General features: G+C 50.5%; 2 protein-coding genes across 3 annotated transcripts in view; both read right to left on the reverse strand.

The window, feature by feature from the left end:
- TMEM248 (transmembrane protein 248) overlaps positions 1–6358 on the reverse strand; it is a 75959-nt gene extending 69601 nt beyond the window's left edge. Inside the window, exon 1 of the mRNA XM_038759105.1 lies at positions 6335–6358. The gene's annotated coding sequence lies outside the window, so the exon portion shown is untranslated. The remainder of the gene's footprint in view (positions 1–6334) is intronic.
- A 951-nt stretch (positions 6359–7309) lies between these two features.
- RABGEF1 (RAB guanine nucleotide exchange factor 1) overlaps positions 7310–17874 on the reverse strand; it is a 33556-nt gene continuing 22991 nt past the window's right edge. For both annotated transcript variants that reach the window (XM_038759083.1, XM_038759082.1), the window contains exons 4-9: positions 17350–17516; positions 16207–16288; positions 14612–14744; positions 12231–12322; positions 11559–11815; positions 7310–9425 (exon numbers count right to left, since the gene is read on the reverse strand). In XM_038759083.1, the coding sequence (XP_038615011.1) occupies positions 9024–9425; positions 11559–11815; positions 12231–12322; positions 14612–14744; positions 16207–16288; positions 17350–17516 (1133 nt within the window). In that variant the 3' untranslated portion in view covers positions 7310–9023. The remainder of the gene's footprint in view (positions 9426–11558; positions 11816–12230; positions 12323–14611; positions 14745–16206; positions 16289–17349; positions 17517–17874) is intronic.

The raw sequence follows: 17874 nt of genomic DNA on the forward strand, positions 1-17874 counted from the left end.
ATTTTGTTAATATGTTTTGTTTTGTTGTCTGTCTCCCCCTTCTAGACTGTGAGCCCGCTGTCTATTTCATTCATTCAATCGTATTTATTGACCTCTTGCTGTGTGCAGAGCACTGTACTAAGCGCTTGCCAAGTTTGTTGTCTGTCTCCCCCTTCTAGGCTGTAAGCCCGCTATTTCATTCATTCGATCGTATTTATTGAGGGCTTACTGTGTGCAGAGCACTGTACTAAGCGCTTGCCAAGTTTGTTGTCTGTCTCCCCCTTCTAGGCTGTGAGCCCGCTGTCTATTTCTTTCATTCAATCTTATTTATTGAGCGCTGGCTGTGTGCAGAGCACTCTACTAAGCGCTTGCCAAGTTTGTTGTCTGTCTCCCCCTTCTAGGCTGTGAGCCCGCTGTCTATTTCATTCATTCAATCGTATTTATTGAGCGCTTGCTGCGTGCAGAGCACTGTACTAAGCGCTTGCCAAGTTTGTTGTCTGTCTCCTTCTAGGCTGTGAGCCCGCTGTCTATTTCCTTCATTCAATCGTATTTATTGAGCGCTTGCTGTGTGCAGAGCACTGGACTAAGCACTTGCCAAGTTGCCAACATATAGAGACGGTCCCTACCCAACAGTGGGCTCGCAGTCTATTTATTTTTTTATTTATTTTACTTGTACATATTGATTCTATTTTATTTTAATATGTTTTGCTTTGTTGTCTGTCTCCCCCTTCTAGACTGTGAGCCCGCTGTCTATTTCATTCATTCATTCATTCAATCGTATTTATTGAGCGCTTACTGTGTGCAGAGCACTGGACTAAGCACTTGGGAAGTACAAGTTACCAACACATAGAGACGGTACCTACCCAACAGTGGGCTCACAGTCTATTTATTTATTTTACTTGTACATATTGATTCTATTTATTTTATTTTGTTAATATGTTTTGTTGTCCGTCTCCCCCTTCTAGACTGTGAGCCCGCTGTCTATTTATTTTACTTGTACATATTGATTCTATTTATTTTATTTTGTTAATGTTTTGCTTTGTTGCCTGTCTCCCCCTTATAGACTGTAAGCCCGCTGTCTATTTATTTATTTTACTTGTACATATTGATTCTATTTATTTTATTTTGTTAATATTCTTTGTTGTCTGTCTCCCCCTTCTAGACTGTGAGCCCGCTGTCTATTTTATTTTACTTGTACATATTGATTCTATTTATTTTATTTTGTTAATATGTTTTGCTTTGTTGTCTGTCTCCCCCTTCTAGACTGCGAGCCCGCTGTCTATTTATTTATTTTACTTGTACATATTGATTCTATTTATTTTATTTTGTTAGTATGCTTTGTTGTCTGTCTCCCCCTTCTAGAGTGAGCCCACTGTCTATTTATTTTACTTGTACATATTGATTCTATTTATTTTATTAATATGTTTTGTTGTCTGTCTCCCCCTTCTAGACTGCGAGCCCGCTGTGTTTATTTATTTTACTCGTACATATTTATTCTATTTATTTTGTTAATATCTTTTGCTTTGTTGCCTGTCATCCCCTTCTAGGCTGTGAGCCCGCTGTCTATTTCATTCATTCAATCGTATTTATTGAGAGCTTGCTGTGTGCAAAGCACTGTACTAAGCGCTTGCCAAGTTGCCAACATATAGAGACGGTCCCTACCCAACAGTGGGCTCGCAGTCTATTTATTTATTTATTTTACTTGTACATATTGATTCTATTTTATTTTAATATGTTTTGCTTTGTTGTCTGTCTCCCCCTTCTAGACTGTGAGCCCGCTGTCTATTTCATTCATTCAATCATATTTACTGAGCGCTTACTGTGTGCAGAGCACTGGACTAAGCGCTTGGGAAGTACAAGTTGCCAACATATAGAGACGGTCCCTACCCAACAGTGGGCTCACAGTCTATTTATTTATTTTACTTGTACATATTGATTCTATTTATTTTATTTTGTTAATATGTTTTGCTTTGTTGTCTCCCCCTTCTAGACTATGAGCCCACTGTCTGCTTATTTTACTTGTACATATTGATTCTATTTATTTTATTTTGTTAATATGTTTTGTTGTCTGTCTCCCCCTTCTAGACTGTGAGCCTGCTATTTATTTATTTTACTTATACATATTGATTCTATTTTATTTTGTTAATATGTTTTGCTTTGTTATCTGCCTCCCCCTTCTAGACTGTGAGCCCACTATTTATTTTACTTGTACATATTGATTCTATTTATTTTATTAATGTTTTGTTGTCTGTCTCCCCCTTCTAGACTGCGAGCCCGCTGTGTTTATTTTACTCGTACATATTTATTCTATTTATTTTGTTAATATCTTTTGCTTTGTTGTCTGTCTCCCCCTTCTAGGCTGTGAGCCCGCTGTCTATTTCATTCATTCAATCGTATTTATTGAGCGCTTGCTGTGTGCAAAGCACTGTACTAAGCGCTTGCCAAGTTGCCAACATATAGAGATGGTCCCTACCCAACAGTGGGCTCTCAGTCTATTTATTTATTTTACTTGTACATATTGATTCTATTTTATTTTAATATGTTTTGCTTTGTCTGTCTCCCCCTTCTAGACTGTGAGCCCGCTATTTCATTCATTCATTCAGTCATATTTACTGAGCGCTTACTGTGTGCAGAGCACTGGACTAAGTGCTTGGGAAGTACAAGTTGCCAACATATAGAGACGGTCCCTACCGAACAGTGGGCTCACAGTGTATTTATTTATTTTACTTGTACATATTGATTCTATTTATTTTATTTTGTTGATATGTTTTGCTTTGTTGTCTCCCCCTTCTAGACTATGAGCCCGCTGTCTATTTTACTTGTACATATTGATTCTATTTATTTTATTTTGTTAATATGTTTTGTTGTCTGTCTCCCCCTTCTAGACTGTGAGCCCGCTATTTATTTATTTATTTTACTTGTACATATTGATTCTATTTATTTTATTTTGTTAATATGTTTTGCTTTGTTGTCTGTCTCCCCCTTCTAGACTTTGAGCCCACTATTTATTTATCTTACTTGTACATATTGATTCTATTTATTTTATTTTGTTAGTATGCTTTGTTGTCTGTCTCCTTGTTCTAGACTGTGAGCCCACTGTCTATTTATTTTACTTGTACATATTGATTCTATTTATTTTATTTTATTAATATGTTTTGTTGTCTGTCTCCCCCTTCTAGACTGCGAGCCCGCTGTCTATTTATTTATTTTACTCGTACATATTTATTCTATTTATTTTGTTAATATGTTTTGCTTTGTTGTCTGTCTCCCCCTTCTTGACTGTGAGCCCGCTGTTGGGTAGGGACCATCTCTATATGTTGCCAACTTGGACTACCCAAGTGCTTAGTACAGTGCTCTGCACACAGTAAGCGCTCAATAAATACGATTGAATGAATGAATGACAACCACATAACCTTGTATCTCCTCCAGCACTTAGAATAGTGCTTGGCACAGAGTAAGCACTTAATAACTACCATTATTATTATTATACCATAATATAAAAAAAGAATTTACAGTGCACAAGGGAAAGGAGACGTTAATATAAATGAATATGTAATATATAATTTATAGATGTGTACGTAAGTGCTGTGGGTTGATGGTGGGGTGAATATCAAATGCCCAAAGGACACAGACCCAAGTACAACAACAAAAACAATAATAATAATAATACTAACTGGGGTGTTTGTTCAGCACTATGTGCCAAGCACTGCACTAAGCACTGCGGTTGATACAAGTTAACCAGGTCCCACAGAGGGCTCTCAGTATAAGTAGAAGGGAGAACAGAGTATTGAATCCCCATTTTATAGATGAGGGAACTGAGTCACAGAGAAGTTAAGTGACTTACCCAAGGTAGTGCAGGTAAGTGCTGAGAAGCAGCGTGGCTCAGTGGAAAGAGCCCGGGCTTTGGAGTCAGAGGTCATGGGTTCAAATCCCAGCTCTGCCGCTTGTCAGCTGTGTGACCTTGGGCAAGTCACTTCACTTCTCTGGGCCTCAGTTACCTCATCTGGAAAATGGGGATTAGGATTGTGAGCCCCACATGGGACAAACTAATCACCTTGTATCCTCCCCAGCACTTAGAACAGTGCTTTGCACACAGTAAGCGCTTAACAAATACTAATATTATTATTATTAAGTGGGAGAGTCGGGATTAAAACCCAGGTCATCTGACTCCCAGTTCCGTGATCTTTCCGCTCCCCAACTGGAGCCTGCACTTTCCTTTCCACCTGCTTCCCCCTGGCCCAGTTTTCCCCTCCCTCCTGGGGAAGTAGTTATAATAATAATAATAATAATGACATTTATTAAGCACTTACTATGTGCAAAGCACTGCTCTAAGCACTGGAGAGGTTACAAGGTGATTGAGTGGTCCCACGGGGGGCTCACAGTCTTAACCCCCATTTTCCAGATGAGGGAACTGAGGCACAGAGAAGTGACTTGCCCAAGGTCACACAGCTGACAGTTGGCCGGCATTTGAACCTGTGACCTCTGACTCCAAAGCCCGTGCTCTTTCCACTGAGCCACGCTGCTTCTCTGGTTCTGATCCCTTCCCAGCTCCGTGGACAGATCCTCCCCCGAAATGGCCAAAAGAAGGGGAACTCACCCTCCTCTGTGGCTGGTTTAACCGGAAAAGCAATTGTTTGGGTGTCTTGGCAATGCACCCCCACATCCTCTGCCTGTCTCTCCTGTGCACCCCTCCCTGCCCCCCGACACCTCCTGCTTAGGGCCCAGCTGGCCACCCACTACAGGAGAAGGCTGGCAGTAGGGTTGGCATAGACTGCAGTCACTTATGGAGAGAAAACACTGCCCAAGCCCCCCAAGAAGTCCATCCTCTAGAAGAAACCCTTCCACCCATTCTTTAGGGGGATCATGGTGGAGCCCCTGCTGGGTGGGAAGCATTTTGTTTAGTTTTTAATGGTATTTATTTGGGGGGGTGGGGGGGTTATGGGGTTTTTTTAAGCACTTACTATGTGCCAGGCACTGTATTAAGCACTGGGGTAGATACAAACTGATCAGGTTGGGCCCAGTGCACATCCCACATGAGGCTCACGATCTTAATCCCCAAGAAGCAGCGTGGCTCAGTGGAAGGAGCCCGGGCTTTGGAGTCAGAGGTCACGGGTTCAGATCCCGGCTCCGCCAACTGTCAGCTGTGTGACTTTGGGCAAGTCACTTAACTTCTCTGTGCCTCAGTTACCTCATCTGTAAAATGGGAATTAAGACTGTGAGCCCCCTGTGGGTCAACCTGATCACCTTGTGGCCTCCCCAGCGCTTAGAACAGTGCTTTGCACATAGTAAGCGCTTAACAAATGCCATCATTATTATTATTATTTTACAGACAACGGAACTGAGGGCCCAGAGAAGTGAAGCGACTTACCCCAGGTCACACAGTAGACAAATGGTAGAGCCAGGATTAGAACCCAGATCCTTCTGACTCCTGGGCCCACACTCTGTCCACTAGGCCACACTGCTTCTCTTCTAAACCCTGGGGTAGATACAAGTTAATCGGTTTGGGCAGGGTTATCGGCCGGCTCCTCTGAGAAAGCTCAAGGCGGTCATCTCTGGAAAAGGGCCCTGGCTTCACGGTTCAATCCTTCAGTAATGTTTATTGAACACTTACCGAGTACTGAGCACTTTGGACTGCCGGGCTGCCAGCCAGTCAATCTTATTTATTGAGCACTTACTGTGTGCAGAGCATTATACTAAGTGCTCGGGAGAGTACACTGTAACAACATAACAGACTTATTCCCTGCCCATAATTCCCTGTGTAAGGTTTTCAGACAGTTCCCCTAAAGGCATTTCAAATCAGGACGATGATGAAGGTGATGCGATGGGTTTTTATTAAACTTTCTGGGATAATCAGATTGGACAGAATCCCTGTCCCACAGCGGGCTCCCAAATTTAGGAAGCAGGGATTTCAACTTCGTCACCCTCATTTTACAGAAGAGGAAACTGAGGCCCTGGATGTTTCAGTGACTTGCCCCAAGTCCCACAGAGGAGCTGGGACTAGAGCCCAGGATTCCTGACTCTCTTTCCATAAATCCCTCTGGATTGCAAGCTCCTTGTGGGCAGGGGAACGTTTCTACCAGCTCAGTTGAACTACACTCTGCCGAGTGCTTGGTAAAGAGCTCTGCACACAGTAAGCGCTCAATAAATGCCACCGATTGATAGGCCCCACGGCTTCTCCTTGGGCTCCAAATGCTGTCGAAAGTGTGAGGAAAGTTCTAAGAGATGGGTCGCTCGGTTACCGGGACATCCATGACACATTCTCAGGACACGCAGGCCTAGAGACGTTCTGCACAGTACGACTGTCCACCCTCTCCACCCCACCCTGACCCCAATGATCTCTGATTGAACGACTCACCCTCTCTGCAAGTCTTCAGCCCTCCACTTTGCAGAGACCCCCCGCACTGGAGAGTGGCCAATTTTCAGGTCTCGTACGAGACAGTTTGCTTTTGGGCTGGTCCATTCCCCGTTGGGTGTCCAGGGTTTTCATCTTCAGTAGCCAGCTTCCCTCCGCCGCCGAGTTCTGGGGCTCGGAAGCGGGACCCGCGTTCCCGGGGGGGTGGGGAGGGGATGCAGTGGCTTGGGACCAGGCTTGGGGAGGGCGAGAGGTCAAGAGTCCAGTAAGAGAAAGGCTCTGGGTTCTGGCGGACTCGAGTGAATGTCCGCCAAATGCCACGAACCACATCATCACGTGCGGCCACTCTGATTCTAGGGTGCTTCGGCCAGTCAGCAGACCTCTGCGGGAGGAAACCGATTTGCATCCCGCTTCGTATTTTAGCTTCTAGCGAGTTGGCCTCAATGGAAAATGAGTTTAATCTCAGCCACCCACAGCCTCCGCAATCCCCTGACCTAGCCTGCTCGTCTTCAGTTCCCCTTTTAGCAGGACGATGGCACTGATTAACGGAGCATTGAGCTCTGAGTTGAGAGAGATAACAATAATCCAAATCATAGTGATATCCGTTACGCGCTTAACCAGGTTAAGACCCACCCCCGTCCCACAAAGGTTGCACAGTCCAAGGGGGAGGGAGAACAGGTATTGAATCCCCATTTGACAGATGAGGATACTGAGGCCGAGATGTGAAGTGATTTGTCCAAGGCCACAGAACAGGCAAGTGGAAGAGCCAGGATCAGAACCCAGGTCGTCTGACTGCCAAGCCCGGGCTGTCTCCACTAGGGCCACGTTGCTTCCCGAGAGAACAGATCCAAGATCCGGGAGAATCAGCTCGGATGCATGAAACCAGCCCTCGCCCTGCCTCGGACCCGGCATTAACGCGGGCAGACGGGAGCGGGACGGAGATCACCGGACGAGATCCCGAAAAAACCCAGCCTCCAGGGGAGAACGACGGACACAGTTTATTCTCGACAAAAGCAGTGTACAGCGGCTAAAATTTTATACATTTCTAGGAAAAGGGTGCCCGAGTATCTGGATAATCTGGATTTCGGACCTAGAGGGCAGAGAGGGAACCGAGGGAGAGAGATCACGGCTGGGGTCAGGTCCGTGGAGGAGGAAAATCTAATCTGGAGCAGAGGGTGACTGACTGGTCTCAAAAGAACTTGCTACCTCGGTCAATTGAGTTAACTCTTTCACGTCTTTGAGGCTCGAGGGAGCCTCGGTGCTTTTGAGACCGCGGATGTGCATAGTTTGAAAGGTTATTAAAAAAACGCCTTCAGGACTCATCACAGTTTTGGTCTGATGTTATTGCAGGGTGAATTTGGGCTGGGCGGTGGTGGAGGGTGGAGAGGGGAAAAGGGAGTGGGATGGGAGGAGGAGGAAGGAGGAGTGGGATGGGGGAGAAGAGGGGAAAGCGGAATGGGGTGGGGTAGGGATAAGGGTCTCCTCTCCAGGGCAGTGTTGCTCAAGGACTGTACCTTATGGTCACTATGACAGGTTCAATGGCTATGTGGTGGCCCGAGAGAAGTCCCCCTTGAAGTGGAATCTAGAGCGGGGATTTTGGGGGGTTTCTTTGGCAGGGCTCCGGACTCGATCCCGGGTGGCTGCCCGATGCCATCTCTCCGGTTTCCTGCTCACAAAGCGGGTCAGTGGATTGTCGACAAGACCGGTCCGAGGCCTCGTGGCTGCCTCGCCCTGTCACCGCTCCAAGGCCTCGTGGCTGCCTCGCCCTGTCACCGCTCCAAACTTTGGCCCTCTTTGACCGATGGTCCGCCCCGAGGGGAGCCGCCTTAACTTATCGATCGTCCTCGGCCCAGGCCCTTCTCCTCTGCCCACCGCCGCCCCAGAGTATAGCCATTCGGGAAGCCCTGTGCTGACGAGCTTCCGATCGGTTATGTCGAACGGTGACTTGATGCTTTAACCTATTTCGACCCTGCCGTTCTTCCACCGCCCGCCTATGTGATCTTGAGTGTTTCGACAGTCAGCTCCCCCTAAGTATCGCTGGGTTCCTTTTCAAGAAGTGAACAGAATAGTAAGGGACTTCCCTAGGCAGGCAGGCCTCTTCTCTCCCCTTTCTGCAGGCAGGACCCCCGTACAAAATGCCGTGCCCGGCGGACCTGTCCGACCTTTCTCTTTACATATTTACAATTCTACATATTTACGTCTCGGTAGAGCGTCCTTCTTTACAGCTCGGAGAACCACCTCACGCTGAGGAAGCCCGATGCCGTCGAGGCCCGCCTTCCCGTTCTCCCCCTGCCTACGGAAGGGGATCGTACCCAAGTCGAAACCGTCCCGCCGGCTGTGGAGGAAACGGGACGGAAACTCTGCTGCCGACGCTAGTGTTTCTTAGAGCGTGACACCGGCTTTGTGTAGGCAAGAGAGATTCGGTTGAAAAAGAATGACAAAAAAATAGAAAAAGATACGCGAAAGCCTCTCGGGGCCATTCTTACCTAACTAAAATAAATAGAATTTATTACACGTAAACCCTCCTTCTTCCGCACCGCCCCACCCCACCGAAAAGAGAAATGTACCTTTAAAATGTGCCGATTTCGATTTGCTTTTAGCATTAAATTAAATGCCGGTTCCCGCCTAGGAGACAGTAATTGGGGCTAGCCGGAATTCCGCGTCGGCGAACCCCTCTCTGGCGGCGACCCCTTCACCCCGCGAAGACCTGCGGCTGCAGGGGGGGAGGCAGCTTGTCGTTCTCCACGTTTTCGGAGTCGATGGCCGCCAGCGGGGGGTCCGGGGGCTTGATGGCCAGCGGGTATTTCTCCACGATGTCCTGGACTTCCTTGGCTATGCCGTCGGTCCAGTCGATCAGGTCCTTTTCGAGTTTCTTGGCTCCGCTGAGGATCCGCTCCTGCCGCTCGTTGAGCTGGCTGAGCAGGTCCAAGTTCTTATACATCTGCTGGACGCCCAGGCGGGCCCCCTGGGACCAGCTCTCCGCCTCCGACTTCTTGGGCGACGACGTCTCGCCCGACATGTAGCGGTCGAAGTCCTCCTGGCTCAGGTTCAGAGACTGCGCGTCCAGCTTCTCGATGAAAGCCACGGCGCAGCACTGCGGGGGAGGGGGAGAGAGGGTGGGGACTGCTATCGGTTGTGGCGGGGGGCCCGGCCGGCCCCCCCAGCCATCAGGCCGAGCCCAGCGTGGCCACTGGCACCAAGCTTCCCTTCGGTTGGCGCTGCGGCCTTTTGGGTTTTTAGACTGTGAGCCCACTGTTGGGTAGAGACCGTCTCTATATGTTGCCAACTTGCCCTTCCCAAGCGCTTAGTACAGTGCTCTGCACACAGTAAGCGCTCAATAAATACAATTGATGATGATGAGAAGCAGCATGGTGCAGGGGTTAGAGCCCAGGCCTGGCACGACCGGGGTTCTAATTCTGGCTCCGCCACCTGTCTGCTGTGTGGCCTTGGGCAAATCCCCACCTAACTACTCTGGGCCTCAGTGACCTCATCTGGGAAATGGGGATTAAGCCCGTGAGCCTCATGGGGGACAGGGACTGTATCCGACCTGACTAGCATGGCTGTCTCCCCCTTCTAGACTGTGAGCCCACTGTTGGGTAGGGACCGTCTCTCTATGTTGCCAGCTTGGACTTCCCAAGCGCTTAGTACAGTGCTCTGCACACAGTAAGCGCTCAATAAATATGATTGAATGAATGAATGAATAATCATTAGAGAAGCAGCGTGGCTCAGTGGAAAGAGCACGGGCTTTGGAGTCAGAGGTCATGGGTTCAAACCCCGGCTTTGCCAATTGTCAGCTGTGTGACTTTGGGCAAGTCACTTCACTTCTCTGTGCCTCAGTTCCCTCATCTGGAAAATGGGGATTAAGACTGTGAGGCCCCTGAGGGGCAATCTGATCACCTTGTAACCTCCCCAGTGCTTAGAACAGTGCTTTGCACATAGTAAGCGCTTAATAAATGCCATTATTATTATTATTATCTTGTATCTCCCAGAGCTTAGAACAGTCCTTGACATATAGAGAGCACTTAACAAATACCATCATCATCATTATTATTTTCATTTCTTCTGGTACTGCTTGTCAGGGTGGGGAGCGGGTCTACCAGCTCTGTTCATTCATTCTTTCATTCATTCATTCATTCATTCATTCAATCGTATTTATTGAGCGCTTACTGTGTTCAAAGCACTGTACTAAGCACTTGGGATGTACAAGCCGGCAACACATAGAGACGGTCCCTACCCAACAACGGGCTCACAGTCAGTCATGCTGTAGTGAACTCTCCCAAGCGCGTAACAGTGCTCTGCACACGGGATGCGCCTGATGAATTTGACTGATGATGAGATGAAGGGTATCTGGGCGGGGGGACAGAGTTGGACAGAGTTCCTCCTCCTGGGAGAGGAGGAATAGGGGGCCGAAGTCACCGTGACCCTTCACCCGGGATCCCCAAAGCACTAAGATACTCACCCCACTCATCCCCACAGGACTTGTGTCCACATCCTCAAACCCTGTTGCTTCCACTGCCCGTCCTTGATTTTATCATCCACCTCCCCTGCTAGACTGTCAGTTCCTCGACAGTCCTTGTGTCTACCAAGATTCCTATGCTGTGCTTTCCCAAGTACCCAGGACATGGCTCTGCCCTCAGTAAAGGACTCGATAAATCCCACCGAATGACCGAAAGCTGACTGGGAGGAAGGTGACTCGTGGGTAGGGAACGAGTCTACCAACTCTGTTGTATTGTACTCTCCCAAGCGCTTACTGCAGTGCCCTGTATGCTCTAAGTGCTCAGCAAATACCGCTGATTGACAAAACAGAACCCAAATCAGCAGAAGACAACATACCCTCCCTCCCTCATCCCCATCGTCTGAAGTTGAAACAGCGAGGCTACAGGGAAAACCGTTTCCTGCTGTCTTCCCCAGATCGAGCCACCACCGTCACTACTAGGACACTCACCGAGGAGGGTTCCCGCGGGGAGGAGCTGACCTGATTTTCAGCTTCCCTGAACATTCCCATCACGAAGGGGGGGGTGGGGTGGGGGTGGGGGGCGGAGGAAGGATCCAAACCAGACACCCATCTTAAATGGCCCCTCACCATTAGTGGTACTTATTGAGCGCCGTGTGTATGTGTGTACGTGCAGAACGCTGTCCTAAAAAGCCCTCCTCCCTATCCCAGTGGGTCCCCAGCACTCCCTCCCCGTCCGGGCGGGACTCCCGCCCACGCCGGGAGGCCCCGTACCAGGTTGGTGAAGTAGTAGCCGTCCTCGCCGGTCATCAGGCGGCTCGGGTGGCAGAAGCGGGTGATGTACTGGATATTGGACTGGAGGCGGGGCGGGTTGCCCTTGAGGACAATGTAGATGAGGGTGGGCAGGAAGTCGTCGGCCGAGGCCGGTTCGTCCTTGGTGACCTTGATGGCGGTGAAGATGTGCTGGCTGCACTTGGTGACGCAGGCCAGCTTGTCACGGGGCACCCGCTTCGAGTCCATCTCGATGATATCTGCAAGGCAGACCCGACCGGGGCCGCCCCGAGGAGCCCATTGCATCTCCGCTCGCCCCTCTGCCCTGCCCCACCCCACCCTGCAGGGCAGCTCTGGACGATTCTCCGGCTGCAGCCGGCCAGTCAGTCAGTCAACCGTATTTATTGAGTGCTTACTGTGTGCTGGGCACTAGACTAAGCGCTCGGGAAAGGACAACAATAAACAGACACATTCCCTGTTCACAATGAGCTTGCCGTCTAAAAGGGGGGGACGGACATTAATATAAATAAATGAATCACGACTTCGAAGGTTACTACGATGACTACGGAGGCAATTACGACGAGTAAGAAGGCTACTAAGAGTCTACGTCTACGATGACCGCTACACTCCTCCTCCTCCAAACCCCGGCCACACCGGGAAGCCGATTTCGCTCACCTGTAATGGCTCTCACCACCATGTCGTAGACTTCGGGAATGTCTTCATTAACCGGGACACAGAGCATCTGTGGAGTCACCCAGTGCAGAGCTCTGGCAAAAGAAACCAGGGACGGGCCCTCAGTCCCAATCGGCAGACGATACTTTCTAGCTGGCCAACTAATAATTATTATAGGATTTGTTATTATTATTATGGTTATTAATAATCGTAACGATAATAATGGTATTTGTTAGAGCTTACTATGTGTCAAGCACTGTTCTAAGTGCTCGGGGAGACACAAGCCAATCAGGTTGGACACAGTCCATGTCCCACATGGGGCTCAAAGCATTAATCCCTCTTTTAAAGATGAGGTAACTGAGGCACAGAGGCGTAAAGTGACTTGCCCAAGGTCATATAGCCAACAAGTGGAGGAGCCGGGATTAGTACCCCGGTGCTTCTGGCTCCCATGCCTGTGCGGTATCCACTACACTATGTTGCTTCTCTAAGGGCATATTATGTGCCAAACACTGCACAAAGCGCTGGGGTAGATACCAGATAATCAGATCAGACACAGTCCCATGTGGGGCTCACAGTCTAAGTAGGAGGGAGAATGGAAAGTAAATCCAATCAATCAAAACATCAATCACGGGTATTTAATGAGTGCTTACTGTGTGCAGAGCATAACAGAGTCGGTTATGCCCATGAGAACTTTCAGACTAGAGGAGGAGTTTCTAGGACTGCCAAAATCCCCATTTTACAGTTGAGGAAATGGAGGCGTAGAGATGTCAAGTGACATGCCCAAGTTCACCCGGCAGCCAATCATCATCCTCATCAATCGTATTTATTGAGCGCTTACTGTGTGCAGAGCACTGTACTAAGCGCTTGGGAAGTACCAATTGGCAACACACAGAGACAGTCCCTACTCAACAGTGGGCTCACAGTCTAAAAGGGGGAGACAGAGAACAAAACCAAACATACTAACAAAATAAAATAAATAGAATAGATATGTATTCCGCCAAGTGGCGGAGGCGGAATTAGAACGCAGGTCCTCTGACTCCCAGGTAAGGGCTCTTTCCACTAGGCTTGGGCTGTTTCCCCAGGGGGTAGGAAATGGACCCCGCTGAGGGATCTTGGCAGCCGGGATGGTTCCAGGAGGTACTTGGGGAATGTCAGCGCTTGGACCCGGGGGAAGCTAAGTCTCAATGCGCCTGGTGCGTTGGGGAGGCTGAGGCAGCTTGGGACCAGAGCTGGGCGGAGATGAAGGGTGAATGGTCTCCCTGTTGGCGTTCACCATTTGTTTAAACTGCCAGTCTTTGAGCTCCTCCCTTTAGACTGTAAGCTCCTTGTGCCTACTGACTCCGTTGTATTGGACTCTGCCAAGCGCTTAGTACAGGGCTCCGCGCCCACACTAAGTGCTCGGTTCATGTCTGTGAGCTCCTTGTGGGCTGAGGGCTGGATCTGCGACTAATTAATTAATGTTGGTATTTGTTAAGTGCTTACCATGTGCCAAGCACTGTTCTAAGCCCTGGGGAGGTTACAAGATGATCAGGTGGTCCCATGGGGGGGCTCACAGTCTTAATCCCCATTTTACAGATGGAGTAACTGAGGCCCAGAGAAGTGAAGTGACTTGCCCAGTGTCAAACAGCTGACCAGTGGCAGAGTCACAGGTGACAGAGTCACACGATGGCAGCAGGCACGTCCATCCGAAATGCTTAATCGCTGGCCAGTAGGTGACTTGCGCTCCCAGGATCACCTCCCAGGCCCTCCCCAGTAGCCCCCCAGGACTTTTCCAGGCCCCTCCAAGTTCTCTCCTATGTCTCTCCCAGTTCTCTCCCAGATCTCACCCAGGCCCATCCCAGATAATAATAATAATAATGGCATTTGTTAAGCGCTTACTATGTGCAAAGCACTGTTCTAAGCGCTGGGGGAATACAAGTTGATCAGGTTGTCCCACCTGGGGCTCACAGTCTTAATCCCCATTTTACAGATGAGGGAACTGAGGCTCAGAGAAGTTAAGTGACTTGCCCAAGGTCACACAACTGACATGTGGTGGAGCCGGGATTCGAACCCATGACCTCTGACTTCAAAGCCCGGGCTCTTTCCATTGAGCCACGCTGCTTCTCTCCCAGGGGCACCTAGGTCCCCCCAGGCCCGTGACTTGGCAATAGTACGGGTCCTGCCACTCCCACAGTCCCAGCCCGAGACCCTAAGAGATCAGGGAGGAGTAAAACACCCAACCCAGCACCGGGCTAACGCAGGACTCCGCCAGACTTAGTGCCCCCCGCCTGGCCACTGCCACAACCTCCCCTCAACCAGGGGCTCTGACGTGCCCTTTGGGCGGGCAGATGGGCACTTCCATCCTGGTTTCCTCCTTGCCCACCCCGATCGGTCCGCCCCCGCACCTGATCCTCTTCTGAACCGCGAGGTCCTTCTTCTCGTCCTCAGTGGTTTCCGGGCAGAAGACGTGTTTGTATAGGCGGGTCATGATGTACTTCTCGATGTGATCCATCGCCTTCTCCACCCTCTCCGGGGGCACTGAGGAAGCAGGGGCACAGACCGTTCAACCATACTTTCTGAGCACTTATTGTGTGCAGAGGACTGTACTAAGCACTAGGGAGAGACAGACACATTCCCTGGCCACAGTGAACTTACAGTCCGGGAAGACATGGTGACGGGGCCTGTCCTACTCCACCTTCCGTTTTTATTAACTAAATGGCGCTACATATTCTGCTATTTGGTCAGCTCTGTCATCCTGATGTGCTCATCCTGCTTCCTGTTCTATCTTGAACTTCCTTCTGCTTTCCCTGCCCACAAGGAGCTTACGATCGACAGGATAAATAAAATGCACAGGCACTAACCAACCCCCCAACCAATTCCCCTCTTTAAGGGCCTCTTACTTGGTTATTGGTGGGAGAGTGATACAAAGAGGGAGGGATGGTCTTCCTCTACTTCCCAGACTATTTCTGCTGGCCCCCTGGCAAGAAGAATGGGAGTTAGCGTGGCCTGCTGGAAAGACTTCAGGGCTGGGAGTCGGGAGATTTGGGTTCTGATCCAACTTGGTCTCTGGCCCACCGTGGGTGACCTCGGGCACGTCGTTTTACCGCTCTGGGCCTCAGTTCCTTACCTGCTGGTCTCTGGGGCCGCACTACGCCTAGGTTCTAGGCGTCAGGCACTGAGTTAAGCACCGAAGTGGGTACAAGATAATCCGATCGGGCAAGGTCCCCGTCCCACATGGGGCTCATGCACACTTTGCTCCTCTATTGCCAACCTACTCACTATACTTTGATCTCGTCTATCTCGCTACCGACCCTTTGCCTACAACCTGCCTCTGACCTGGAACACCCTCCCTCTTCATATCTGACAATCACTCTTCCTGCTTTCAAAGCCTTATCGAAGGCCCATCTCCTCCAAGTGGCCTTCCCTGACTAAGCCCTCCTTTCCTCTTCTCCCCCTCCCGGGTCACCTTTCCACTTGCTCCCTTTATTCACCCCACCCTCCGACAGCCCCACAGCGCTTATGTCCATATCCAAAATTAATTTAACATCTATCTCCCCCTCTACACCGTACGCTCCTTGTGGGCAGGGAGTGTGCCCATCAACTCTGTTACACTGTACTCTCCCAAGCCCTTAGTAGAGTGCTCTGCACATGGTAAGTGCTTAATAAATACCAGTGATTGACTAAGGGGTGGGGAGAGCAGGGATCCGAGCCCCGTTTTACAGGGGAGGGAAGTGGCATGCCCAAGGTCTTACACCCGGCAGGGCAGTGGCGGAGCCGAGACTTGAGCCCGGGTCGGTCCCCTACCCCCTAATCCCACCCGCCTTCCACCAGGCCACACTGGCAGCTGCTTCTGAGAAGCGAGAGCTCTGGCCAGGCTAGCGGCCCAGAGATGGGGTAAATCAGGCCCTGGGGGAGAAACGGGTGCCCAGCTCCCTGCCCCCCTGCCCCCCGGCCGGCCCTGGTTCCGCCTAGTGTCGGGGGGCAGACGCTGGCTCCTTACCTTTGCCGCGGGTCTGCAGCCTCTCCGCCACGTTCTGGTAAAAGTCCTGCGCGCACTCGGACTGCTCCTCAATACTTAGTTCCTGGAACGGTGGAGGGGCGGGGTGGGGAGAACGCGAAAGGTCAAGCGGGAGGCGGCCACGTTAAGGGCCAACACTCAGGATCCCAGAATCCTCCGGGAGGGCACCCGCTCCGGCCCCCACCGGTTCCGCCCGCTGCTGAGGGCGGCTCAGGTCCCGGGAGGGGAGACGGGGCTCTGGTGGGTTGGGACCTGGGAACTGGCAACCTGGGACTGCTGGTGTCTGACAGCAAGACCACTCAGTGAATGGCTCCCTGGAGCCTAAGAAGAAGCGCTCTTTCAGGGGGCTCGCCGAAAGCCAGGATGGGGCCGCCTAGTCCCCCCCCGAGAGACACTCTGTCCCAGGGGCCCACCCCAGGATCGCACCCCATGTTCTGAGAACGAGAGAAGGGACAAGAGTCCATCTCCGTATGCTCTCCACCCGGAAGGCAAGGAGGCCCAGATCCCAGTTTCGGGCTGGCTAAGCACGGACTGGTCCTTTCCCCAGATAGTTCTCCTCTCAACTCCTCACGACACAGTGGCACCAGCACCTTGGGGCCAGTGACTGCAAAAATCACGCTGCCACTCCTCTCTCCAGACTCCCTAGCCTTCCTGCCCCGCCGAGAGGCAAACACATAGAAACCCAACATTCTTTACCACTGCCCTCCTGGGAGTCCTTGCTACCAAAGGGCCCCTGGGCCAACTGCAAGGGTGGCTTGAGGGAGAGAATCAGTGTGGCCACATAGAAAGAGCATAGGGCTGGGAGTCAACAGTCCTGGCACCCCCACGTAGCCGCTGTGTGACCTTGGGCAAGCCAATTCACTTCCTCTGTGCTTCAGTTCCCTCAGCTGCAAAATGGGGATCCATTACCTGTTCTCCCTCCTACTTACACGGTAAGCCCTATGTGAGACCTGGTTATCTTACCTACCTCAGTGCTTAGTAAGGTGCTTGGCACATAGTAAGCACTTAACAAATACAACAATTATTAGTATTACTGGTGTTATTAATAGAAAGCCACAGCTCAGAACACGCCCAGAGCATCACAGATCCCGCCCCTATTCCTCGCCGTCTTCCGGGCCCACCTACCCTCTTGTAATGCATCGCTTCCAAGAAGAGTTTCGTCTGCTTGTAGATATCCTGGCCCGTCTTTTGAAAGGGCTTGAGGAACTCTATGAACTCTTTGGATACTCTGTCTGTCTCAACGCTGGTCTGCCGGCTCAGGGAAGGACTGGGGGCCTTGGTTTCGTGGATCTCTGCCGCGAGATGAAGCAGAAAAGGTTTGAACCACCCCCGGCCCCTCCACCTAAGTCTGACCCGCCTGCTTCTGGAAGACCCCCGAGGCGGTCTCCGATTTAAGATTACCCTGGGACCGAGGATGCTGTGGGGACAGCTTTTCTACGGGAAGTCAAGTTAAGCCACGTGGCCTAGTGGCTAGAGCCTGGGCCTGGGAGTAAGAAGGACCTGGGCTCTAATCCCAGCTCTGCTGCCTGCCTGCTGTGGGACCTTGGGCAAGTCACTTCACTGGGCTTCAGTTCCCTCCTCTGTAAAATGGGGATTAAGACTGTGAGCCCTAAATGGGACATGGACTGTGTCCAACCTGATTATCTTGTA

The sequence above is a fragment of the Tachyglossus aculeatus genome, chromosome 17 (genome assembly GCF_015852505.1).
Source record: "Tachyglossus aculeatus isolate mTacAcu1 chromosome 17, mTacAcu1.pri, whole genome shotgun sequence".
NCBI lineage: Eukaryota > Metazoa > Chordata > Mammalia > Monotremata > Tachyglossidae > Tachyglossus > Tachyglossus aculeatus.